The sequence below is a fragment of the Amblyomma maculatum genome, chromosome 6 (assembly GCF_055883805.1).
Source record: "Amblyomma maculatum isolate TAMU_Amacu chromosome 6, ASM5588380v1, whole genome shotgun sequence".
Lineage (NCBI taxonomy): Eukaryota > Metazoa > Arthropoda > Arachnida > Ixodida > Ixodidae > Amblyomma > Amblyomma maculatum.
In genome coordinates, this window is record NC_139349.1 from 14,329,898 (window position 1) to 14,357,560 (window position 27,663).

General features: G+C 48.5%; 1 protein-coding gene across 7 annotated transcripts in view; it reads left to right on the plus strand.

The window, feature by feature from the left end:
* The window catches only part of bru3 (CUGBP Elav-like family member bruno 3), a 609,833-nt gene that overhangs the window by 312,076 nt on the left and 270,094 nt on the right, over positions 1-27,663 (plus strand). For 4 of the 7 annotated variants that reach the window (XM_084606104.1, XM_084606105.1, XM_084606106.1 and 1 more), the window contains exon 1: positions 8,379-8,527. The exons of the other annotated variants lie outside the window; for them this stretch is intronic. In XM_084606104.1, the coding sequence (XP_084462230.1) occupies positions 8,498-8,527 (30 nt within the window). In that variant the 5' untranslated portion in view covers positions 8,379-8,497. Of the gene's footprint in view, positions 1-8,378; positions 8,528-27,663 lie in introns of those variants that run through there. 7 annotated transcript variants of the gene reach the window in all.

The window sequence follows — 27,663 nt, forward strand, 5'->3', positions numbered from 1 at the left end:
ACACTACTCAGTGTACGTACGCGTGCCTCAGAGAACGTGTCCCAGTGACAAAAAGATATCCATGTTCAGGCAGCATACCAAACGCTGCGCACTGTGGCATCAACTTCGTGGCACAAAATGGCTTTGGTGCGGTATAACTTGGATATGCAAGTATCTTTGACCAGGCTGCTGGAAGTACCGAGCGCCCTCTTGAATCACTTACTCCTCTCTGCCTAATTTGGGCACGGACGCTTGACACACGCAGGAAAGAGTATGAGAGCAGGAAAGCGAGGGTCTCAGAGGCGAGGGGGAAATTTGTAGAGACCACTTTGAAGCGTTGAAAACATGCGCGTGTGGTCGGAGTGGAAATGAGCGACGGCTAGCAGATGAGGACGAGAAGCGGTAACGCCGCTTCCTGCGTGAAGCAGATAAACGCTCGGTACACCTGAATCTCAAATGCAAGCCGTACTATCCCGTGTCTCAACGATAGTAAAGGGGAAGCGATGTGAAATGTATTGGTCGCTGTTGTGTTCTCTGCAAGCGGCAGTTACAAATTGGGTAACCCTGATATAAATTGAATTGAAGATTATTTAAGAGTCTTATAATCTAGATACTACGTAACTTCTGCGTTGCAATTTCGATGCAATATCTACAGGCCGGAGTTTAGGCCACAGGTCCGCACTAGGAAAAGACAGCAATGCCGCCTTTCCTATACTGTGGGAAAGCAAATCGCAGGTGCCAAATTAGCTGCCCTGTTCCACCACTTGCTCGCCTCACACTCAATGCGCATGCGGCCCGGAAAGCTGCGGTTTTTGAACCGACTTTAATCAACGTTGACTTTATGAGGCATGTTGATGCATGGCGATAGGTACCAAGTGGAACGCATCAACCTTGCCTACTCTAGATTCAAATTATCCTTTAGTCATTCCTCGCATTCATTACTTGCATGCACAATTCATTTTACTTGGAGTGACTTTCGGTGAACTTTTCGTGCCATTGAAATCAGTTGTCTTTACGACCTTGACCCTCGCGTCCATGTTTCGCTGTCCGGCAAGTACGTGCTGTGAAGAGCGCATGAATGGCAGCTTATTTCTTCCCAGTTCACTGACACGGAGTTGTAGTAAGTCATAAAAAAGTCGCCGACGCATCGCACTTTCCATTTGTTCGATGCTACCTCTCCTGGACGCATTCTCTGCATCAGTTCACTTGCTTCCATGCTGCACAGCTGCTGGAGCAGCGCATGCGTCAACAAGTTTCTTCATTTACTCCGCGCATGGTTTCGCTGCACAAAATTAGAAAGGCGCTTCTCAAACTCGCCGTCAACATGCAGACGAACCTAAATTATAGCTTTCACAAAACTGAAAAGGTGCAAAGCTATGTCAGTTTTCTTGGAAGCCTCAATCGCGCTATTGTCGGTTTCCGTGGAAATCTCAGCCACGCCTTTAAGGGAAGATATTGGCGATGCGGAAATGAGACGCCCTTGAACGCAGTTTCCGTTTATTTCAGCGCTGCTGTTGCAAGTAACAGACAGCATTTTCCTTGCAGATTGTGCCGGAACTTGCGCTAATGTGCCGACACTTAAATTTTAAATAAGGTTCCCGAATCAGGCACATGCCTGAGACCTGTATGATCGACATTTTCATGCGCACAATCACGCATAATAGTACATAGCCATAATAGTACATTATACATAATAGCTGCGGTCAGCGCGAATTCACAACCAGACCTGCAGTGCTCTACGCATGAAACCTATATACGTCTTCAAAGGTCCGTCCTGTACATGGGAACAATGAGCTCAAGTTCATCGCCGTCCGTTGAACCATCCTCCCCCTCATTGCGCGCAGCGAGGCTACATTTTGTGGAAACCGCAAAGCGTCGAGAGTAACGTCCCATGTCTCTCGGGCACGGGGAAGTGAAGAAACGGGCGCTGCGAAGTGTCCGGGCACATGCACACACTGCACTATCTTTGTTTTACCTTGGGTACTCTTTTATGCGCTTTGCTTCAAGAACCTATAAAATAATTCACTTATCAACCACTTAATATGAAGCGCGAGTTGCTGTGATCTGCTCATGGCAGAAATGTGCGAGAGTGAGTGAGTGAGTGAAAAAACTTTATTGAGGTCTTTTGGTTAGTCTCGGAGAGTCTTCCTGCAGCCGCTTCTTCGCCACCGTTGAAGACTCCTTAGCACGGGTGGTTCCCTCATTCCAGGGCTCCACTGGTCCTGGCTACCTCGCATGCGTGCTGCACCAATGCCCTTTGGGCGGTGAGCTCGCAGCTGGTTAGCAGGCCCTCCCATTGCTCCGCACTCGGGTTAGTTTGTTTGTAGAAAGTGTAGTTGTGTTTACATTCCCATGTGACGTGGTATAGGGTCGGACTGTCTCCGCACCAGGGGCAGCTATCTCTATACTGTGTGGGAAACATTTTGTTTAGAATGTATAAGTTGTGGAAGGTGCCAGTCTGCAGTCTTCTCCAGCTGGTCGCTTCTTCTTGTGTGAGTCGCTTGTGGGGCGGAGGGTATTTTAACCTGCTGCCTCTGTAGTGATTTAAAATATCTGCGTACGTCGGGTCCACCATCACGGGGTCCTCGAGGTCTTCTGTCAGCAAGGCTCGGTGCGTGATTTCGCGAACCAGGCTGTCTGCCCTCATGTTGCCCTCTATGTTGGTGTGCGCCGGTGCCCAGAAAACTACTTGTGTTGCTTTATAGCCCGAGGCTCCTGCGCCGAGGAGAATGCGTAGGGCCTCCCTGCAGATCCTTCCTTGTTGGAACCTTCTGCAGGCTGTCTTGGAGTCTGTTATTATAACCTGTGATTCGTTTCTTCGATAGCCCTCGGCCGCTGCGAGTGCCACATCTCCTCTCCGTCTACTACCGATCTTCCTCTCGCGGATGCGCAGCTGATCGTGTTGCCTGAGCAGTCAACCACCGCTGCTGCTATCCTCGTGTTGGTGCTGTATCTGTCTCTCGGGTATAGCCCTGCGTCTGTATATACTGTATATGCCTTTTTAGCTAGGTGGTTCTCCACGTATTCTGCTCTTGCCTGTCTTCTGGTCGCGTGTAGGTTGGGATCCATATTTCGTGGTATCGGGCGAATTCTGAGGGTTCGCCGGATTTCGTCTGGAATGTTTTCGTTTGGGTCTGGCGTGTTTTCCGCCTAGTAGCCTAGTCTTCTCAGTAGTCTTCTGCCTGTTTCCGTGAGTTTTAGCCTTTCTAGCTGTGCTTCCAGTTGGGCCGTCGCCAGCTCCTCAAAGGTGTTGTGAACTCCCAGTTCTAGTAGCTTGTTGTTTGGGGTGTTTCTTGGTAGGTTTAGGGCCGTTTTGTAGGCTTTCCTTATCAGAGCTTCGGCCTGTTCTTTTTCTTTCTTGATTGCCGGGTGGTAGGGAAGGGAGTATGTCACCCTGCTGACTACCAGGCTTCTGACTAGTTTAAGGGTGTCGTCTTCCTTCATGCCATGCCTTCTATTGGAGACTCTTTTAATCATTCTGCTGACTTGTTCGGTTGATTTTTGCAGTAGGCTGATCGTGTGGCTGCACTTTCCGCTACTCTGCAGCCACATGCCTAATATCCTTAGCCATGATTGGCTTGGCCAAAAGAATGGAAGAAATCGAAGACATACAGCATGTCATGTATGCGGACGACATCACGGTATGGACCAACCGGGGCACGCTAGAAGAGAAGCAGGAAAGCCTACAGAGAGCCGCAACATGCGTAGAAGAATACGTAAGGGCAAGAGGCCTAGCGTGTTCAACAGACAAGTCGGAGCTACTCAGGGTGGCGAAGAAACCTACGAAGGCGAACCTGGAAATGTGCGAGAGTTTAATCGAGCTCAGTGTGGCTTCTTCCCTAGAGGGCGGTATACAACAAGACATTGCGACACTTCCCCCGTACCAACCCCTTTTCTAAGCGTGAACAGCTTTTAGTTCCCATTGACGGCGACTTTGAGGGGATGTCGATATAAAACCAAGGGCAGCTCTGCAAGCCTTAAAAGCGGCTCTTCGCTGTGGAGCCCATGAGCAACTCGCCGCGGAAATACGACAACTTCATCCCTATGCCATAAATGGAGGACATGGCATCATCTACCAATGGCTTCCAGGACACATCGGCATAGCGGGCAATCTCCGGGCGGACGAGGTCGCACGAACAGCCCACCAAGACGGCGATTGTGTGTTAATTCCATTTTCCAGGGCAGACGCAGCGGGCAGGCTTCGCGCACTTGCGCGGGAACACACGCTCTCCTTGTGGAATTCTGACCAGAAGTGCAAGATGCCGGGCTAATTGGTACTGCATAATGAAATAAAACAGCGCAAGGAACGGGACGAAACACAAAGGAAGGGGGACAAATACGCAGGCGCTGACTAACAACTGTTGTTAGTCAGCGCCTGTGTCTTTGTCTCTCTTCCTTCGTGTTTCGTCCCGTTTCTTGCGCTGTTTTATTTCAGAATTCTGACCAGTTTGCGAACTGCCGCTTAAAATCCCTGGACCCTGACCTGAAGCTCCGGCTTCCACCTGGCCTACCCCGATGTGAAGAAACTTTGCTGTGCCGCCTGTGGGTTGGTGTAGCATTTACAAACTCTGATTCTTTTGTGATAGGTATGGCAAATAGCCCTGAACTGCGGGTGCGAAGAGACTATAGGCCACATTCTTTGTGAGTGCCCCATATACAGCGAGGAAAGACAGTGCCTATGCCGTGCGCTGGAGCGTCTTGGACGCCCACTAACTGAAATTAAGATCATAGGACCCTGGCCACGGTGATCGTCTGCGGTGAAGGCCTCCCAGGCACTGCTCCGCTTTAGGAAAAGCACAGGACTGATCGAAAGGCTATGATTTTTTATGTTACGTGATATGTGATATGACATGTCTGTGATGTAACTGTACTGTGATCACCCATCTCTCTCTCACCCACAACTTTTATACCCATCTACCCCTCTCCCCCAGTGCAGGGTAGCAAATCAGTTCCTTTACCGGTTAACCTCCCTGACTTTCCTGCACATCTTCCCTTGTCTCATCTTTGCTCATCTTTTGTCCTTGTCTTCTTTGCGCTACGTTTCCTAAAATGCGAATGCACCAACTCGCCCAATTCAGCATTCTTGTGCTGCTCATCTTCCTCCTCCTCCTCCTCCTCAAGAGCCAACATCCGAGCACCGATTATCCTTCATCCGGGCACTGATTTCTCTTCAGCCGGACGCAAAAACGTGAATATTCGCAGCGAACGAGATTTCACGAGACAAGATCACTTTTTCAGGCTTCCGCAGAAAGCTGCTCGACGCTGGTGGCCGAGACGACAGCAGCTCGAAAAGCGTTCGGATATTTGGAGACGTGTTCACTTTCTCAGGCTTCCGCACTTACCCCAAGGATGACGCTCCGGGGCCACACTTTTGTGCGTAGAAAGCTGCCCGACGCTGATGCCCGAGGTGGCAGCAGCTCGAAAAGCGTTCGGAAATTTGGAATCGAGTCTACGTTCCGTCGTGAGCTCATCGCGCTGCTGTCTTCTGCAGACTATTGTATAGAAGTTCGGCGACGAGCTTACTGATATCGCTCAAGAGGAAATTATACAACAGTTACATCTTATCGGTACTCATCTATGGGGTTGAAACGTAGAGGCTAAGAAAGGGGTTCTACTTGAGTGGCGGACAACAAATAAAGCTATGCAATGGAAAATGGTAGGAGTAACATTAAGAGATGGGAATCGTGCAGAGCGAGTCAAATAAATAGCTCGAGTTACTGACATTCTAGTGGAAATCAAGAAGAATAAATGGGCATGGGCAGGACATTTAGTGTGAAATAGGATAACCGGTGGTCGCAAAGGGCAGGACATGATAAGGAAAGCGTAGCAGAGGGAAGCAGAAAATTAAGTAGATAGATGAGGTTGAGAGGTTCGCAAAGATCTAGCGGATCCAGCTAGCACGGGAATGGATTAATTGGAGGAACGCGGGAGATGCCTTCGCCCGGCAGCGGGTATGGTCCGACTGATGACGATGATAATGATTGTGATGATGATGACGCCGCGGAAGAAAACTGCTTGCCCCTGCCGACAACGCCATCATTGTGCGGCCGTTTACGAAGGTGACAAGGCCGCCGCGGACTGTAACTGCCTACCTATAGGACCTATATTGCATGCGCGACAAGAAAACCCTACATAAGAAACCGCGCTGCCTTGTTGGCAGAAGAAAACCTCGTGGTGTGGTGTGCTGCAAGATCCATTTCAAAATCGTGGCGAGTACCATCCACAACCGATTTGCTATTCCCGTAACCATTTCATGCTTACATCTACTTCCGATTACGGGAGAGGCAGTAATTGCGCAGTTGCCTCTGCAGAGACCACATTCTGCATTTGCAAAGATCATAGCAATGCACCGGTAATCCATCACAAAACAGTTCACTTCGGCAGCGTGACCAGCGTGTCGCCACTGTAGTGTCTGCGGCTCTCATGTGTGCCACCCCTTCAGCAACTGACATTGTTCATGCAATACACAATAACTACTGGCACCGTACTCGCATCTATACGGATGGCTTGGTAACCCTACTAGTTCTGCATACGCTGTCGTCGTTCCTGCGAGACAAGCAAACATTTATCATCTAATTTCTCATAAGACTACCTCTACTGGAGCAGAACGGCCGCACTTCATGATTCTGTAAAGTACATATCTGAACAACTCTTCAAACATTGGCTGTGTTCTACAATTCTATACCTGCCCTACAATGTGTTCAATCGGTCTTGAGCCATGGAGATCATGAGCAACTTGTAGCAGAGGCACGACACCTGCACCACCAGGCATTAAGGGTGGTGCGCTGCCAGCACGCCGACCAGCAGGCGGCACTTCACTGCAAGACAGACGTCACTAGCATAGTTGCAATGAATTCCCTCTCGTCTAGATTATAGGTAAACTTAGCTATTGCCTTTTTAACATATTAGTATATGTTAATGTTAACTAACATAGCTATCCCCTTTGAGTTCCATATATACGTGTTCAGCTGTTTTAGCACGAAAATAAACGCGGATGAAAAAAATGAATCACTAACAGCAAAATGAAACATCTTAGCTGGATGAAAATCACCACTAGCAAAAGTAAATTTCAGTCCTAAGGCGCAAATATAGCCCGTTACAAATATTCCTAAACCTAGATCGTATTTTCTTTTTTCTCCAGGAGCTGGTGTGCTTGCGTTCTGTGCGGACATTTAAGTTCTGTTGTTCACGTTTCATTCGCTGCATCTAGTGCACACTTTTTTTGTTCTATGCGAACCGAAACAGTTTAGTGCAAATACAATGACACACTCATTAATATTATGTGATCGCGCCTGGAAGATACACTTTTATGACCTTTCAGTTTGTGTTTGTAAGAGTGTAAAATGTTTAAATATTCAAAGGGTCATTTGTTATAGCGAAACAGTGCCAGCCCATCCGGTGTTTTTTCGTACTGGCTTGATTCCTTGCCACAATAGCGTAAAAATTGAAGCATAGTGTTTACGCTTGTTACCGGTCCACATCAGAGAGTTTGCGCTCGACAACAGGCGGAACGCAACAAATAATAAAGGCGGAGGATCAAAATACAGGGAAACTAGAGGGACTATGGCATATCCGGCGCGCTGTGAAACATCTGCATATTGACGATTGTCAAATAAGGATCTCGCGCGTCGTGAGCAATATCATGTGATGTGGGGCATGTATAGTGTCGTAGTATTTAAACCAGGAATGTCAGTATATGCCGCATGAGCAACAGTCGGAGGGTCAGAGGGGAGGGTGTGGGGTGCCGAACAAAAAAATAATATACAATGCGATTGCTAGCAAACGAAGAAGAATAATGGAGGCGCACAAATCGGAGTCACACAAAACAGCAGCAGCGCTTTCGGCACGAGTGGCGGCTCCCTTCGGTCTGGCCCGGAGCCCCAATAACCAGTTGCGGCGCGCGTCCCGAGGCGCCAAACGGCGCCCATCTTTCTCTCTCGCACGTAACCCTTTTATGCCAAACGATCGCGCCATAAAAAATTCAACCATGGGCTTCCCTGTTCTGCGCTCCCTCCCCCCTCTCCTCCCCATCCTTCAGGAAACCGGGCCGAAGCACGGGCACCTCTCTCGTGTACAAACGCGCGCGCACGCAGGCACGCCAGGAGGGAAGAACCCCTTCCAAAGGAAGCACGGCACACGCAAACAGAACAAGCAGCCGTGGGAAGAGAAAAGGAACGCCGGGCGCGTCCCCTTTGGTACCGGGAAAAGAAGCGAGTAGTACAAGTTCCCTTGGCAGCAGAGGCCAGAAGAAGACAGCGCCACTCGCGCGCGAGATCGTGAAGAGTCCGCGCGCGTCGCTAGGGACGCGGGTTCCCTAGTGGAGGCCGGGTCTCGGAGCCCGTTGCCTGGGTAACGCGCGTCACGTGACCCGGGAGGGGCTCCGGCTGCCAGCGCCGCCACCGCGCTACCTCTGAGCGTCTGGCGGTGCCTGTCAGCTGACGGCCAGCGGCACGGAGCGAAGAAGTCGTGCTTCCTGTGCGGTGTCTGTTGCTTCAGCTTCCGGCGGACCCCGACCGTCATGGCGATCGTGGTGCAGGCCAAGCCGACTGTGAGTGTTGCCGCGGCGGCGGCATCCTTCTTCTCGCTCGGGCAGGACGCCGGCAGCGCGACAGCTGCCGGCAGTCGCTCCCACTCCCCTTTCCCGACCGACGATGCGTGTTGCGCGCCGGCGGCACCAGCCTGTTAGCAGCGGCGTGGCTCGGCGCGTCACGCGTTGCGCCGCGCTCGCCTGACAGCGACGCGGAACCCTGCTCGACAGCGATGGCGGTCCGCTGTTCTCGGTGCGTGCACACGTCGCGTCCACCGAGGCCATCGTAGCTGACTGGGATATACCGCATTAAGACACTTAGGTTTACGCGTGTTTCATCCCGCTATAATCGGTGGCTATCGTCACCACAACCACTTTGTTCCGCCTTGGCCTTTGTTACGTCGCCAGGATTGCAATGCGCGCGACTTAATTCGTTAACCTGAAGACTGGAAATGATATCCTCATGAGTCATGTTTCAAGTTACGAAACCCTCAAAAGATGCCCCATCCATCCTGCCAACGGCTGCTGTCTGGCTTCAGAGAGTAGGCAGCTCCGCTGAAACGCGAGACATGAGTGGACTGCGCAATTTCACATGATCCGGGCCCCCTCGACACTGGAACAACAGACGGCTGTGAGCAGCTCTTGTCTCTCCGCTGCCGGATTCACTTTGGCTTCTATTTGCCTTCTACGTGTCAGCGAAGAAACGCCTTCGTTGACGAAATTTTGAATCGTCAAACTGAGCTCTTACAGATAATGGTACATCCGACCGTACGTCTTGCGCACGAAGGCACACCGGAATTAGGCCAGTTTCGAAATTATGAAAACGCGAAGTGTGTGATGTCTAGCAAGCCTGTCGGAACCCGGCGCGTGCTGGAGGGAAAAAGTCTTGGCTGTGTCAGTTCCGTGTGGGTTTGCGCGCCTTCGCGCATGAAGCGTCCGAAAAGTTTCTGATGTTGGCACACTTGACCCTGATTCACAACGGTATGTTGGCCTCCGCGAATACCATGATGACATCTAACGTTACAATTGTTTCAACACATTTCTATCAATAATTGTGCTGCATGGCTGCATTCGACCACTTACTGTGTTTCACACAGGCCGGGGAACTGCGGAATCGCAAAGGGGCTTTACCGAATAGTAGGCACCGCTTTCCAGCCACGTCATTTCACACCTTGCCCTCGCTTAGTCGTGCTAATGTTTACGCGAAAATCGTCTAAGTAGAATACACCAAGCCGGTTGTCAGGCCCATGGCTTAAATTGAGCGTATGACCTCTCCCTGCCGTGTTTTTGTGCTGCGGCTCTACCGCGCCTCATTTTAATGCGGCGGCTCTCGGGGTGGCTGTAGCCCGTAGACAGCTGTATTTTATAGACTGGTAGACAACCTCGTTGGAGGCGGTCGGCCCTTCTGCCACTGATACGGATAGGTGACGGCGACGTGATGTAGTTCACACAAGCTCAAGATCGGAGTTTTTACCTTACTTGAAATGCGAAAGAAAAAAGAACATGAAACACCATCGGAGTGAGTTTGCCTGTATAAAAGGGGGTCTTTGAAAACAAAAAACTCTTTGCTTGGCGCTGCTATTAGCGATGTAAATTAAATGTTCTTTTCAATGGTAGCTCTACCAGCGGATGAAATTTTCGAGAGAGTGTGAGAGCGCGAACGCAAATATCAAATTGAACCGACCACTATGTGCGCGCATTCGATATTTGTGGTATAAGCGTCAGCGTTTTTAAAGATTCCGAAGCACAGTGCAATTAGCTATGTAACGCCTAAATTCAAAGGTTGTGTCACTCCGCCGTCCGTAACTCTGGGTGGCGAAGTAGCAAATGGTTCAGCAATAGGCTGTCTCTCTGCCTCACTCAACGCGATTTTGGATGTCTGTGCGGAGTTCGCGGGAAGAACCAACCGGCAGGAAACTTTCGGTTAATCAGCCCTTGCATGACTGATTAACCAGTGCCGGCAATAAGAGGCCGGTAATATTCAAAACCGTATACACGGCGTAGTTAACCACTTTAGGCGCTGCGTATACATCTGTACACGCATCCCAAATGCTGTCAGATAACCGTACGGAAGGCGCAATCCGCAGTGATGTAGAGGCTGTAATAAAGTGCCGTACAGAATTGTCCGCAGAACCGCTTCAAGCCATGCTGGTGAAATGATCGCGATAGTCGTTTTTTTGAGATGGACGCCTACGTGTCTCGCGATACTTCTGGTACGGCGTCGGTCAGAGCGCAGTATCTTTTATTTTGCACGGACTAATACTTCGAAATTATTTAACATGTTCTCATTTGTTTACACAAGCAGTTCTTATGACAGTAAAAGTCATAATTAATTGCATGGATAACCTATATTTCATGTTGCTTCAAGACGTGGAGATAGGAGATCTCAGCAATAACTGAGTAATTAAGCGCCCGGAAGGACTGCGTTCTGCGTCTCGGTGTACTCTCCACTGAAAACTGCCAACTTCAACACTTAGCGCCCCAGGTGACTACCTCAGGATGGGCGTTAAGGTAAGGTAGCAAGATACCATAAAAGTGATTTTATTTTCGAAGCTTTAGGATTTCCGGTTGTGGCCTTACGTCCAAGAAGAGAATGTGCGGCCACTAAGAACCTATGTCCTAGCGCGCAACGACCCCCTCTTTTGTGTGGATGTCTCTGACGCGTCAACTTACAGTGTGCTGACGTCTCGACGCGTGATGATCGCAGCCCGTCAGGCAGGCGCGCTGCGCCGCCGGCTACGAGCTGCGCACAAGCCCGCTCCCACGTCCATTGACGCGTTTCCTCGCCGCGTGTACGGCTCCCTTTCTTCCGTTTTTGGCCGGCGGCTGCCGTGAAGCGAAGCTCAGCGCAGTGCGCCGCTCTCTGACGCCGCGTGTAACGGCTATTCAGCCGACTGCATGGTGCACTGCTGTTCGCGCGACTTGCAACCAGCTGAGAATATATTTAGGGAAACTGCGCACTAGGACTGTGCGCAACTGTTGGGACAGCAAAAAGGGTGCGTGCAAAAGCAGTCCGAAGAATACCCGCCTGATCATCCAACACATCCCGCGGTATTTTATTCAAGAAGTGGATCTCGTTCGTGTCCAGCAGCGTTGATATCTCACTTTATTAACGACGCGAAAATATGTTCTCTTATCTCGGTTTATGTAACGATGTAGCAAATTCTGGCGGCCAAATTCGTTGATTGTTCTTGTAAACTATTTCTATTCATTGTTGATGTCAGTTTTTTGTCCCCTTCTGCTTGTTCTGAACAGTACTGCAGCTCTTCTGGTCTGGTTGAGCTGGGTCTTGTTCGAATATAATTTATTCGTGTGATTTGAATGCATGTTTCAACGAGAGTTTGGACAGGAAACAAACTGGCACCGGAATCATTTGTAATGATATGGCGTATTCCCGTTTTCCAAGCCGTTACACCTTGAAATCACGTTCGAGTTTTCTTATGATGTCGATGGAATGAGGCGGGCGATTTTTGGGGGGACCTTGTATAGTTCCGTTATGCGGTAGAGGAAGTGAAGTTCACTGCTAGGCTCTTTTCTTTGATAACGGTATTGGAATGATGTCAAGGCAGCGGCACTTGTTATGTATTCAGTTCCATCCAGAGCATCTGGTTAATTTAAAGCTGCCGGATTTTTCCTTTCCCCATTTGTCAACCATTCGCACATAGGTGCGAGCGGTTCTCTCAACTGAGCTCCCCGTAGTTTGATCCATGACACTTCAAATACCGTTGTGCCTTGTGCACATACAAGACAAAAATTAGCTACAGAACGAAAACAGAAGCTCCCAACTCGGTTCTCCTCTTACGCGAAAATAACAGTGCTCCCCATTGACCGCACTTTAAACCGGCTTTGCGCTCACAAACTCTGTAGAAACCCGGCGCAGCGAAAATTTTCTCCAGTCACTGAATGTCCGCAATAAAGGCACGTTGCTGCGGACGATTAAGCAGAGAGTCCTGAGCATAACCAACTGCTTATGGTGAAACAACTTTCGCGCGCACAAAGAAATAAAAAGACAAATGGATCCGTGCTAGTTTGGCGCCAAGTATGCCTCCAGTGGAGCTCTGCAGAGCAGCAGCTAGCTGTTGGTGTTGTATGTGGCGCAAAAGTGAAGTTTAAATGCGAAAGCTGCAGAGGAACCAAACAAAGAGGTTCAGTGCATCGCACAATCTGCGGTGCTGCCACGCTGCTTCGCCAGCGCAACCCTAGAGTATTCACTCGCGCGTCGGGCATCGCACAAAATTGGCTTCCGGGTTTGCTCGGGTGCTTTGGCCAAATATTCTCACATAAGCAGGCCAGCTCTTTCTCTGACGCAAGAATACAAGTGTAGCACATTCGCTCGTCTTTGGCGCTGACAAAGCGAATCCGGTGTCTTTAATACCTCTGTAGAATTCAGTGAGGCTCGAAAATGGCCCCGTGCCCTTGCACGATACTAACGCCTAATTTTATTGAACGTCAGCTAATCTAACGTGAAATGTAGTAAGTATTTGCGTACGAGAAATCATCTACAAGCATATTTATAAAACACGCCCGCACAGAAAAGAAAAAAAAAAAACCTAATTGGAGAAAAAAAGTCTCAAAGCTGGCCACGGCGTTCAGTGCCAAACTAAGGCATGCATTCTGGAGTTGCTTTTCAGGCGGCACTCATCGTCGGGGTGAAGCTAACAAACCCGTGAAACGGTGCTCTACGCGATATCCTAAGGAACCTTGGGGCCTGCCGCTGAGAGAAGGCAGGCCTTGGGCGGCTGGAGATCGAGGTAGATGACAGGCCTTGCAGCGCCTCTTCGCGTGCTGTACGCGTGCATTCCTCTCAATATTAAGCTGTCGCTGCAGACCCTGGTAGCATTCCGTAGGGGACGTCATTTGTAAAGCCAGCGAATGGTCGCGTTTGCTAAGCGCAGGAGACACATAGCTTTATGGTTAGATGTGCACGACGCCTGCAGGATATCAGCGCTCTCGTCATTGCTCCAGTATAGCATGTCATTATAATTCGTCCTGGAGCTGACCAAAGGTATCATGTGACGTACAGCCGCTCAGTTCAACTGACGTGCGTGACGGCCGCCTTTTCTCTTCTCGTGTACCTTAGGGCGAATAACCCTTGCCGGAAGGTTAAAATTAAGTAAGGACTTGGAGAGCCTTTGCTTATATTTGGACTTTTAGCAGGTTAGCTCCTCTGTAACGCTCAGAATCACCGAAAGTTCGTCCGTCAGGCACGAGGTTTGGGAGGCTGTACCTCGTCTACAAATGTCTGTTAGTGCTTTTGATGCAACAAGTAGTTCCCATTTGGTCTAATCCGAATGAAGAGAATACTTTAATTACTCAAGAGGCAGTTAAAAAATTACTACTCGTCCTAAATGACTCTTCTTGAACCGTTCATTTGGGCTCTACGCTGTTATCAGTGATTACTGATATTTTTTATTGCGCCATGTACTTCGAAGTACGCACACGCACGCACGCACGCACGCATGCACGCACGCACACACACACACACACACACACACACACACACACACACACACACACACACACACACACACACACACACACACACACACACACACACACACACACACACACACACACACACACAAAGTGTGAAAGTTTTCTAGTAACTCACGTAGTGGGCGGATTGATCGACTTCTTCAACGCGAGCGTTATTTTTTTCCTTCAGTTCGTGAACCAGAACTAGCTTTCAAGTTTATTCCTTCATTCAGCATTCCTCAAGCCTGTGTACGACACCGCTATGAGCTAGTTTATGTAATTCACCGCGTCAGCTGTAAGTGCAAATGTTGCCGGTCAAAGCGAGTTGTGTTTGTGTGTGTGTGTGTGTGTGTGTGTGTGTGTGTGTGTGTGTGTGTGTGTGTGTGTGTGTGTGTGTGTGTGTGTGTGTGTGTGTGTGTGTGTGTGTGTGTGTGTGTGTGTGTGTGTGTGTGTGTGTGTGTATGTGTGTGTGTGTGTGAGAGAGAGAGAGAGAGAGAGAGAGAGAGAGAGAGAGAGAGAGAGAGAGAGAGAGAGAGAGAGAGAGAGAGAGTGGTATTAACGAAAGGAAAGGCGGAGGGTGGGCCGGTGGTAAAGAGGTTCTAGCATGCTACTCCGCACTGAGGGATGGGGAAAAAGAAATTAAAGGAGAGTTAGAGTGCGAATGGAGGGTGATGATGTAGTAGTACAATGAAGTTCCTTGGGGTGGACGCCAAACCGTCTTGGTCGTTATCGTAGTCGCGGGGTTCAAAAAGCGTCCATGCAGGCCTCCCCGCACGGGGATGCGATCACGTGGCCACCTCGTTGTGCACATAGTCCACACCTTGCAGCAACTTCCCCAAAAAACGCTCAGGGAATATTCATGCGGAGTCATTTCGCGTCTACACTGCCGAGCATAGCTGTGCTGTGGAGGGGCCGGCGGCGCGAGGGCCCCACACAGGTATATCCTATAGAGCTGTGCACGGGCTCGGGCTGGCCTGAAACTCCGTACTCGGCCCGGCCCGCGGACCGGGCTCGGGCCTGGCCAGGGTCAAGGCATATTTGTCTCGGACGGGCCGGGCCGGACACTCCGATTAGAACACGTGCAACGTTTGTGAAAGTGCGAATACGACCACAGTGCGATAAGCGGAATGCATTTTTCATTTTCTCACGTCCTCCCCAAGCGAGCATCGAGTTCTTTCCCGGAATCGATCCACGTTTCCTCCCCGCCTCCTTATCAAGAACCTATCTTATAGGTTGCCGTCAGTGACCAAGCAGAGGGGTTCAGGAGCGCCGCAAATGCCTCAATTCAATACATAGCTTGTTCCATTTGCACAATTGGCTAATTATACGTATATGCTGTCTCTATATATTCAGCAAATTTGAGCTATTAATTATCGGCTCCTACTGTCGTCGACAGAAGCTGTCCACGCGAGCGGCGCACCTGATTGGTCGACAGAGAAGTGACGTCACCAGCCGCCAAATTCGAAGCGACCAACCAGAAGTCTCATCTTGTCTAGCATACCTGCCATCTGCAATCTCGCACTTCAACGCGCGCCACTGAACGCCACGCGACAGGAGCGATGCTGTACCGTCCAAATGCACACTTGTCGGAGAAAGTGGGACAGGTACTGCGTCTTGCCTTTCCTGTAAACTAATTATAATTATATGTAGCACTGCAACGAACTCCGATAAAAGGCAAACAATGAGAAGCAAACGATACGAGAGTGAGGGTAGGCTTTCGTCATTCTCCTCTTAAGAGACATCTAAGAGGCATATTAAGTATGAGAACTCGACATTTCAAAATATTGGATAACATTGTCATCCTGAAATTATTTCCTTCTGTATCATCGCATCATCGCTTCAACTGCAATTATGGCATGACGGGCCGGGCCGGGCTCGGGCCTTAAATCTGAGCGCCGGACCGGGCCGGGCTCGGGTCTATAGCGTCGGGTGCGTTCCGGGCTCGGGCTCACAATTTCGGCCCGCGCACACCTCTAATGTCCTACACGGATAATTATTGGACGTAGCTAAGTATAGTACGGATTTTCCGCATTACCTGTTGTCTAATCGTCATTCAGTGTTCGACTTTGCTGTCGTTTCTGACTAATTTGTCTGCATCGCAATGGTAACAACTTTGAACAGTGCTAGAATACGATAAATGCCTCATTCGTTGTAGTTTGGTGAATTTCTAGAAATTGTGACTTTTGTAGTGGCTTGACTGGCGCCGAACAAAGGCCCGGATAAAAGATGACCGAGCGTTTATATTTCATCTCTATCGGCTGGAGCAAATAAAATGTCAACTAAATTTTCCTTCCTTAGAGAGCGCTTCCAGGGCTTTAATAGACGAACCACCCTATTGCATTAGATGAATGTTGGGTGTGACCGTACTTTTGGTTGCTCTAACTCCACGCTAATTTTCACTGTCTATGTCCTGTATTTCTATTATACACGATGAAGACGACGGCGTAAATATAACACGTAAATTTATGTAAAGCGCAACAGAGACACCACAATCAGACAAGAGAGACAGGACAGGGCGCTACTTGCAACTTATTCATCCGGAACAACGAGGACGCCCTAAATACTAAAACATTGAGACACAATGAAATCAGAAGCACGTGCACGGGCAAGAATTCATATCGAAAAGGCACTGGAATCTCATCTCGCTTTCTTGCATAGCAAGAAAAACAATCTCTTTATTATAAATTGTCACGGATGGCGTACTGACACATTCAGTCGCACATCTCTTGATTTGATATGCCTCGACCAGCTCCCGCGCAAGCGTGTCAGAGCTTCCACACAAGACGCTAGTTCCTTGGAGACTGGCATCGCACTTAAGCAATTTTTCTTTTCCACATTCGGTAATGTAGGTTGGAGCCAGTACCGGTAATAATAATAATTGGTTCACAGGAAGGGAAAGGCGCAGTAACTGTCTAACTTGTTTGCTGTGGACACCTGAACCGCGCCGTAAGGGAAGGGAGGAAGGTGGGAATGAAAGTGGAAAGCGAGAAAGAGGAGCCGTAGTGGAGGGCTATGAAGTAATTTCGACCACCTGGGGATGTTTAACGTGCGCTGACATCGCACAGCACACGGACACCACTTCGTTTCGCCTCCATCGAAAAAGGAAGGTCTTCCGTAATTCGGGTGAGTTCACCAAACTTATCGCAGAATGGCGAGTACAATCTGCAGCAAGTGACAGTCTGTCCGCAAGCATATATATATATATATATATATATATGTGTGTGTGTGTGTGTGTGTGTGTGTGTGTGTGTGTGTGTGTGTGTGTGTGTGTGTGTGTGTGTGTGTGTGTGTGTGTGTGTGTGTGTGTGTGTGTGTGTGTGTGTGTGTGTGTGTGTGTGTGTGTGTGTGTGTGTGTGTGTGCGTGCGTGTGTGTGTGTGTGTGTGTGTGTGTGTGTGTGTGTGTGTGTGTGTGTGTGTGTGTGTGTGTGTGTGTGTGTGTGTGTGTGTGTGTGTGTGTGTGTGTGTGTGTGTGTGTGTGTGTGTGTGTGTGTGAAGGGGAAATGAGGGTGCTCCTTTTAATACATGAAGGAAAGAAGCCAACAGTCGGCGAGGCCAAAGAAAGCGTTGGGAATTGTACTTTGTCTTCTTTTGTAATTTTTACTTCGATAATCACATAAATTAGTAATGTAGTCTGTTTTGGGGGATAGATAATTAAACACAAAGTAGCAGGAAAAACAACGTGCCGATACTGGGAACCGAACCCACGACCTACACGACGACATTACTAATTAATACTTTTGTTATATCTTGGTAATCACTGTTGCTGCCAACATCGCGATTAATATGTTTTTATATTTCTTCCTTAAAACTTATTTTGCAAGCTTTTTCTCTTCACCTCGGTGCGCGTGTGGGAACGGCTTTGTCGATCTGACTTTACTATTACTCTTGGTAACAGTTCACGACAGTGAACTCACTGGTTTTAGGCCGGTACTGTTTGCGCGGGAACTTTCCTATTAACCCGACTGCGTTAAAGGTCCCGGTACTCTGAAAATCCGGCGCCCGTTTCGCTTTCGCTGACGGCGTTGGTGTTTTAAGGCGAAAGCCTTGAATAGCTCATGCTGTCCTGGACAAAATTTGTCCCGCTTTTGCGGCGGCTCTGATTGGCCGAGGCGGGATGACGTCATATAGGTATCGATCAATCACAGACCGCCACCACAGTATGCGCGAATGCGTGCCTTATATGGCCATATGTCAATCAATGATCAATTACCAAGTAATAACTAATTAATTTGTTTGTTATTACTATTTGATGACTAATAGAATAATTACCAAACAGATAATCGCTGAATAATATATTTCCTGATTAATACCTAAATAATTGTTGAATAATTACTATTACTAATTAATTACTAATTACTGCCATTTGCGTGGCAAAATTCCACACTCAGGCTTTCGCCTTTCACTACTTTAGTCGCTAAAGTCCCTCGTAATATTTGAGCAAAATATCACGGGCATACTACTGGCAGGCGGTAGTTGGCAGCTGGCATAGCCGGGCGCTGATGTTTGTGCGACTTCACGAGACCAAATGATGTCAGAAAGTTTTGTGGGCGTGTCAGTTCAGGTTGCTTGTTTATTTGAGGTGGGAAGGTTAAATAAGGATCCGTGCTCTTGGAGATCGAGTCAGGCTTGGTACCCCTGGGATATGCGAGCACGTTCGTACGGCTTTACATGTCGGAAGGTCGTCTACGGCCCTACTCTATCGATTTATATCTTTAAAGGCGGAGCTTAAGTGCCCTCCATGGCTTTTTGTTGCTGTTGTTATTGCTGCTGCTGTTTTCTTTTTCATCGCAAGTACATACGTCTTAGCAACTCCACCCCAAAAATAAGCCATTCGAGCTTTTAGCTTCTGCTTTTTGTCAGTATGCATCCACCATCACGTAGCGGTGTTGGACAGAAGCCTCGCGCAGTTTTCCTGACATAAGAGCTATACCGAAGCCTTGGCTGGCCGGAGCAGACAGTCGATGCGGAGTGCTCGAAGATTGCCAGCCCGATAGGTCATCGTGGTGATTTTATATGTTTTCCTTTTTTTTTTTTTTTTTTACGGAGGGGAAACGCAGAGCCTTTCATGCGGCAACGAAGTGGTAAGCTGGAAGAATAAAACTTTGTACAACACAAACACGTATAAATTTATTTGCTTAATATCTTAATCCCTAATGCCGAGAATTTGCTATGTACCGACTGGACTGCGTGTATTCGTTTCTAAATGTAGCTCGCACACAAATTTCGATCTATCAGTTTGCGCTGAGTATGGAAATTCGACGATTCCTTGTCTCTTATCTTGTGTATTTATTTATTCCTCAAAGGTCTCCTGTGACACATTGCATGAGGAAGTGGGTGTTACAGGGCAAATAAGTATAACAAAATTCATAATGAGAAGTTTTCGATGAACCGCTTGAAAATTTTGGGGTCGATGATAAAAAGGAGATGTTTTCGATGAGCCGATTAAATATTCTGGGGTCGATGATTGGTAGCGACTTCGGTGGGCAGGCCAATCCAGTCCTACGCTGTGTGCAGAAAAAATGACTGCTGAAAAGTAGTAGTGTGCGCTTGTGGGGGTACACTGCAATTATGTGGCTGGAGCGGAAGATTGCTCTTTTTATGTACTGGTTATCAGATGGTAAAGTATGAAAACATTTATGAAAAAGTTTAAGACACGCACTTTTACGCCGTGAGGCTAGAGAGGGTAAGTTTAATTGTGCTTTTAGTGCTGAGATACTCGAATAATAATAATAATCTGACAAAATGAATCGTGTTGCTCTGTTCTGAACTGATTCGAGGGCAAATTAGGCTATTTTGGTATGGGTCAAGAATAGCATTAGCATACTCTAGTTTAGGACGCACAAACGTTTGGAAAGCAAGTTGTTTAATAGGGCGAGAAGCGATGAAAAGGTTACGACGTATATAACCTAGAGCGCGGTTAGAAGAACTATCTGGTTTGCATGCGGCATCCATGTTAGGTCACATAAAATATGTACACCTAGGTATTTCACCGATTCAGTTTTTGCAACCTGGATGTTATTGATGCTTTGATGTTATCGAAAGAAATAATGTTTGCTCTTTTCGACCCGCTGAAGGCAAGAGCCTTAAATTGTTTCTTTTGTTGAATATTTCGTTTAATTTTGCGTTTCTGCAATTGCGTCACTTCGTATCAGCCGCATGAAATATATTAAAAGCAATTCCTTTCTAGAGGCGCTCTGTTTCATGTCACGTACAATGCGTAAACCACAAGCTGTTACTCTTCAAAGCGATGGCAATGGCACGCATTTTGCCAGAAAATACGCTGACAACTGCTCCGAGATACAAAAGCTTGAACTAAGAAAGGTGATGGGTAGGTAGCGTATACCCTCTTACATGGGTTATACCTTTCCGAGATGACATAGTCTGTGTCACCCTTGTATGGAGCCCCCGAGCAGTGTTGACCGCGTAGAAAAAAAAAAGAAATAGGAACCTAAAAAACTACTCATAGATTCTGGGCAAAGTGTCCAAATCTGCATTCTCTAGGGTTACGCCTAGACGCTATAAGCAGCCAACGACATCTGTGTAGAGAAGTTCACCGCTTGAGTGCTGCTAACAAGGATGACGCACACCGAATACTCCGCACCACTGCCATCTCTCGTTCTCCCCCTGTTCCTTTTCTGTCATCCTATCTCTTAATTTTGTCGACTCTCATCGTAGCCCGTACAACCGTCTACGCTTCCCCTTATCTCCTTTCCAGTATTCAGCTTAGCGCTTCAAGGCGTCGTGTTCCCCGAGCTGTCTACTATGTGAGCTGTTGTACGAGTGGCAGTTGCTGTGGTGACCCACACTTCTAAATGGACCAAATTTTCGCAAAGTGGACCAAATGTCCCTGGTCGCGAGTGTGAAACATGCCGATTTTTCATATATCCACGGGCTGACAACTCTTCTAGATTAGGTTTTGAATGCAGTCATATTACCATGCATTATAATATTTTCTTCTGTTCTCCGATTCCTTCATAAATTGGGCGTTAAAAGTTAACAAGCAAAAACAGAATGGTAAAACTATGTATGATATAATCTATCGTATCCCGAATGGAATCCACTTTCTTCGTGGCACCTCAGCTGGGGCATCACGTCATGTTAACCCCGTTAGAGGATCGTGAGGTGATTATGATGATGGCGTAAACACTTATTTCGGGAGAGAAGTTGTCTGTGTCGTGTTTGAGGTACAACCTGGCTTCACTTTCTTCGCGGTGGAAATGCTCTGGTCAGGTAAACACCTTTCCTTTTTTGTTTCTAACTGAATTTAGAACACCTCCCTCCTACTTACCCCTAGTGGGCCCGGCACAAGCGAGGTAGCGTATGTCTCCGGCTCCCTCTTTTCCTTTCCCATTGCAGTGCAGTCACCATTGATGTTAAGTTTCGTTTAGGCTTCTTTGGGCCCCATTTTGGATAACAAAAATGACGTCACCTCATCTTGCTACACAAATTTTGTTTTAGCATCTTAATCCGAGTAGGTTAAGCCCGAGGTGGCCGCCTTTGAACCCCTTCGAGTGCTCTGCGCATCCCCACCTGCATGCGACGGCCCCCCAGCCGAGGACGCCCCGATGATCTGCGCAGCACGCACCCGTGGCGTGTCGCGGTGCGCTCCTCGTCGGAAACGCGCGCAGCACGCGAGCGCGTTGGGCCGCTCGTTGTGCTTGCGCGTAATATCGCTAATGACTTGTCAGTCAGTGCCCGCGCGGCCAAATTGTTTTCGGCGTCGTCGCCGTCGTCTCGCGAGCAGCGCGCGCCCGCACTCCGCTGCTGCTGCTCGGGCGATCGATCCCACGGACGTCGCCCGGCGCTCGCGCCGACCGCCCGAAATAGCTGCAGCTGCATTTTCATAAACGACTCCGCGAACCCCTCTCGTGTGCGGCGCCCGCCCCGCTCCTTACCGGACGGCGAAGGCTTCCGCGGTCCCCGTTGCTGCTGGAGGCCTCGGCTGCGTGTTCCTCAGGAATCCAAGCGTCTTGAGGGGCCCGTTCCGCCAGCCCGCGTGTGACGCAATAACCGCCCGATAAACTGTGCGCCTGTTGTCGTTGACCTCGCTCGGGGTTTCGATAGAGTCGAGAGTTCGAACATGTTCATTCAAGTAGCGTTCATTCAGATTGACGCTGGTTTTGTGCGAGCGGTACTCGTCCGAATAAACAGGTGAATGACGATCGACACAGTATCACTTAGCTTCGCTTCGCGTACGCCCGTTTGAAATTCAACCCTGCAGCTAGCATCAAATGTGCGTGGGAAATCAGGCTGTAATAAGGTTTACATGGTCGCGCGCCAGTCAGACACGTGTGTGTATGTGGGCGTGTATGCGTGCTTTTGCGATCCAGTAGCCGCTGTTCTGTTAGGTGCTTGATGCTGAGAAGCCTGGAAACAGGCTTTGAAGGGGGATTTCTTCCGGAAATTCTCTTATTCGTTTTCAGTGCGAATGCTGATATAATAACATATATATTTGTTTTTCTTTTTTTTTTTTTTGCATTCATATGCCCTAACGTGAAGGTCAAATAGGAAGGACATGATCTTGTCAAAAGAAGGAAAGGCTGGGAGTCTTTCTAAAACTGTTAACTCTCAACACGATGTGCTTCCTGCGCAATTGCCTATTGTTTCGTGTTTGCTGTGGGACGCACATCAAAGGAATTGAGATAAATTTAATCAAAATAAAATTACAAGGATTCAACGCTGCTGAACTAAATATTGAGCGAAAGCATTAGTTGCGAGTGACCGAGTGTTCTTCTTCTCTTTTTTTTTTCTTCCTCAGCTCACATATAAAGCCCCGCTTTAACCAACCGATATGAACGTGCCTTAGTGGCCTTTAGGGATAACGTGAATGCCAGGGTCCTAGCAGGCTGATTCTGACATAACCGTCCCGTGTGAAACGATAGACCCAAATTGGCAGCTCCAGCCAGCTTGAGGTCGTCTACGGGGGTCGTGTAAAGGTCAAAGGTCAAACGTGGTTACCGCAGGTACCACGCTGACGGCTTGAAAGTGCGAGTTGTATTGCTTTCACAATAAAACTGTGAGAAGTTCCGCCCACAACCAAGCTCTCGCCGCGCCAGCGTCAAGCGCTGGCTTATCACGGACACTTCAGCAGAAGTTATTGGGTCGCAGTATACTTGGTTTGGTTTGGTTTATCTAACGTGCATTGACATCAATAGCACATCGGAGCCTTGCTTTTCGCCTCCATCGAAAAGGGCCGCCGCGGCCGGGATTTGATCCCACATACTTTGGTGCAGCAGTCTAGCGCCACTGCGCCACCGCGACGGAACCGTAGTAAACTAAAGGCACGCTAAGTTGAACTAAAGTTTACCTGCATCGATTGGCTACCGCGTCATGGTGACAAAGTATATGCGGTCACTGAAGAGGACAGTTCATGCCAAGAAAAGGCAAAATATATGTACAGATGGCTCCACCAAAGGAAAATGCGAATCTCTGAAGTTATGTCTAGACCGGCAGCAACTTTCAAACGCTCATCCCGGAGTCCTTACCGGTTTTATGACGAAGTTTGTTTTCAAACTGTCGAATCTTATTTCGCGCGGCTATTTACACATTCGCTTATTCTGGTGAACCTGCTGCCTATTCAGTCGATAATTGAAAGAAGCGGCAGCTTGCTTTATTACGAAACTCTCATTTTTGGCCCGCTATGCAATAGCGACGTCTAGGAATGTTATAGAAAGTCAGAGGTGCATTCTTCGTGTTCAGGCAAGCGTCGGGGAAATCTCGCATTTCAATTTTTTTTTTCTTCTAATTTTCGTGGTCAGTTCTGATGGTTCAGGTTGTCCTTTCATACTGCCTGACCTCGAGATAATGCAGTTAGAGGGAAGTTACGGGCAGCTATTTTTAAGTGGCGACATATCTACGACGTAATTTTTTGCAAAACGATTGTGTATATGTAGGAAATTCTACCAACCTTTTAATACTGAGCCCGCCTGCCCGTCTAAAGCACAGCGTCCATGCTGGCTTCTTAGCTCCCGTTAAGACAGTTCACAGGAAAAAAAAAAAAAAAAAAAAAAAAAAACGGTTCTTCTTCGTTTCACTTAAGGAGTTATGGCACAGTGATTAAGCTGGAACTTCAGTGTACGAGTACATGCTCAACGCACGCTATCCGTCATCACCATTGTATTCACAGCCACTTGTGCAGCAAGTAAGTGTATTCAACGGTGCGCGACTTGCAGGCTCGACTGCAATTCGATGTTCTCCGGCCTGAACAACGCCGTCACGTTTGCTAGCAAATAACATCATGCGAGTGAAAACAAAGAATGAAAAGAGGCGGCGATTTGTTCCCATCTTCCACGAACGTAGCCGCTAAGCCTCACTAGTTGCCGATCAGGCTTAGTGGATATAGTACGGGTCGAGCCTTCTCACCGTCTTGACCGTAGCTCGAAACCACTCTTCCGGGTGACAGGCCTGGACGCGGCGCCGTTACTGCACGCAACTCTTGTCCGCGGAGCAAAGGCCACAAGGTGCAGAGCGCGGCTCAGTAGCGGCTCAGTCGCGAGCCGGCTCCTCGTTTTTCCCAATCAATTTGACGCGAAAACCTTTGCAAAGCGGCAAATAGCGACAGCTTGGGGGCGGCTCAGCGTCGCCGCCAATACCACGGCCCACGGCACCGCGCGGTGCACGGTTCGCCATGATGGATGGAGCTCTGCAAATTGTTTCCAAAAGCGCGTCCTAGGCCGCCTTCGAGCCTGCCCCGGCACTGCCGTGTTGTGCGCGCCTCTCCTGTCGTGGCGGCGGCTACAATGGGGGCCGGGTCTCGCGTGTCGCCTTCAACGGTGTAGCCCCGATTAAAAATTGTTTTCTTGTCCTCTTCCTCTCTCTCTCTTTCTCTCTCCCCTCCCCCCCCCCCCCCCCCCCCTCCCCTTTTCGCCGCTCCGCGTGTCTTCTTGTTCGGATGCGTCGAGGGCGCCCGAAGGAGAAAGAGCTTTGTTTAGACCGGAACCAAGCAAGAAATGCTACACTGAGGCTATCAATCCGCCACAGCTCCACACAGTGACATTCCAGCCGCGTTCCTTTCCTTTATTGCGCGAGCACGGCTGGAAATGGAGGTCTAGAAAATTTGGCCGCTACAGAAATGTTGCCAAGGGTCGCGCGCGGTCCCTCGCGTCAGTGTCGCCGATATCAGCCCCTGCGGTACGACAGTTACTGCATGAAGAGTACCGAATTCCTAGTTGTTGCGCGATAAGTTCTGTTCATAAGAAATCACTTGCGGACGCTGGAATGATTGCCGAGAAGCCATACACGGCAGCCGGCACCGTTCTAAACGCACTTTGTTACAAAGCCGGTAACTGTCAAAGTGGTGGACTGAGTGACTTATAACCGTACATAAATCAGTTACTCGGATGTCGTTTGTTAATATTTATCTTTGCATCCTACGGCAATGTTCTCCAAAAGCCTGCGTTTTGTAAGGCTCCCAAATTACGATCATTTCTTTTTTTTTTTTTTTTTTTACCTACGCCAGCTACACCTTGTAGCAATACTCCAATATCTCCAGTGGTGCTTTTCTACACTAATGCAGCTGTTATAGATTAAAAAAAAAAGGGTGGGGGGGCAAATTTTTTCTGTGTGGGAAATTCTAGTTTGTTTGGATCACGTTTTCGGTAATCCGTGATCTTCGGTGAAAACGTGATCTTTTCCTTGTTCTTTGTTATTATATATTTTTCATTCCTAATAATTCGGGAACTGTGCATTTGGCAACTCTTTAACACGGTAAGTCACAGTCCATTGGCATTCATTGCTTTTAGCTGCCTATTTCACAGCATCACTTCTCTATATCTGATCGCTCAACGTTTGGCAATACGCCTTGAGAAAGTGCTCGCAGTGCAACTGCTGTTTTTGCCTCCTCGGTTCTGTTAACTCAGGCATGAGGGAAATAAGATCAAAACATGGAATAACGCTTTCTTTTCTTCTTTTTGAGGCAATAGCCAGTCATCTTTACTTCACTCACAATGAGCGTTTATAATGATAAGGTGTGAAAAAGTGGTAGAAAACAACAGGATATAAATGAAACGGTTTCAGCCAGCCCATTTGTTGGCATTTGTGTCTGCTAGCCATCAGAAATGTATTGTTAACGCCCTGTGTTACTCGCCGTTTACTTGTTGAACGCTGGGGATGGCCTCGTTTCGTGTTTCTTGTGCACGTGGTTGGCTCTGGTGCTTTGGTTTGTGGTTTGGTAAAACTTTATTTCCCACACTAAGGGTCCTGGAGGACACTCGGCTAGGCGCCAGGTGTGGAGGGCATGCAGCTCCCACGTCGGCACAGAGAGCCCGAAGCTCTCCGCCGCCGCGCGGGCCTCCTGGACAGCCCGAAGCTGATCATGTAGTGAAGCACTTTTTAACACTTTGTCCCAACGTTCCTTGTTCTTGGCGTAGGCGTCGCCACTTGAGCAGAATATAGCTGTTTGCATCCATCGCGCAAGCACGTCTCCCTCTGCCCCCCTCCTTTTGTTTTTCCCTGCAACTTTGACCAAAAGGCGCCCGAGTGTTCCGCGCTGTCTTTGCAAGTTACAGACCCTTATATGGTCTATTAATCCGGAGCCCCCTGCGAAGGGGGTGAAGGGTGGCAGTTCATGGCCTTACGGGGCCGGGACGGTAGGTCAACGCCGCTTGCGGCGGGGACTAGCCAGCCACCGAATTTTATCTGTTGTAGGCCGTCATTGCACCCGCCACTGATTCGGCGGTGGACGACGGCTGTTGTTGCGGTGCGCGTCTTTCCCTCCCTTTTCTTTTCTTCCTTCTCTACTTTCTCTCCTGTCCGCACGAGGCAGCGGAGGTGGCTCAGCTACAGTCAGTAGCAGGCCCGCGCATTTCATTTTCCTTCTTCCTACAGCCACAACAAAAACAACAGCCTCCCTCTACGGCGTCCCTCATCGCTTGAATAGTTTTGGGACGTTAAATCTCGCGTATCATGCATCCTATGTACCTTTCAATTCCGTCTCATACTATTCGATAGAACAGGAGGACAAACTAGGCCGCAAGGTTTTGTGTGCGTAGTCGCTCAGTGAATCGTTGCTTCTTGTTTTTCACAAGCGTATCTGCACAGATCAGTCGATATTGTCGACCATAAACCCTGACTGCTCATTGGAGGGTCAAATTCTAAAGTTAAAACTCAGCTACTTTGGTCATCTGATGAGAAGAGAGGAGTCGCTGGAGAAAGATTTGATGTTGGGAAAGGTTGGCGGTCGCCGGAGAAGGGGTAGGCAGCGAACGCGATGGTTAGATGGCATCCTCGAGGCACTGCAGATGAAGTTATGTGATGTTAGGAAGATAGTGAGAGACCGGAAAGCGTGGCGTGAAATGGTCCATAGGGTCACGAAGAGTCGGACGCGACTGAACGACTGAACTGAACTGATCTGCACAGATTGCAAATGGTGACCTTACCCCGGGAGCACCCTGTGGGGTGCTCATATTATATATATATATATATATATATATATATATATATATATATATATATATACATATATATATATATATATATATATATATATATATATATATATATATATATATATATATTATAACCTTAGCTACCGACGAACCATTCTATGTTTTGGGTCGACAGCACAGCCTGTCCAAGCGCATGCCTTTTCAACTTACCCTACACTTCCTTTCACTTCTCTACGCCTTGGTTGCGGGTGGTACGGACAGGTGTCCGCAGATGTTTTCGGAAGAAAACCGTGAGAA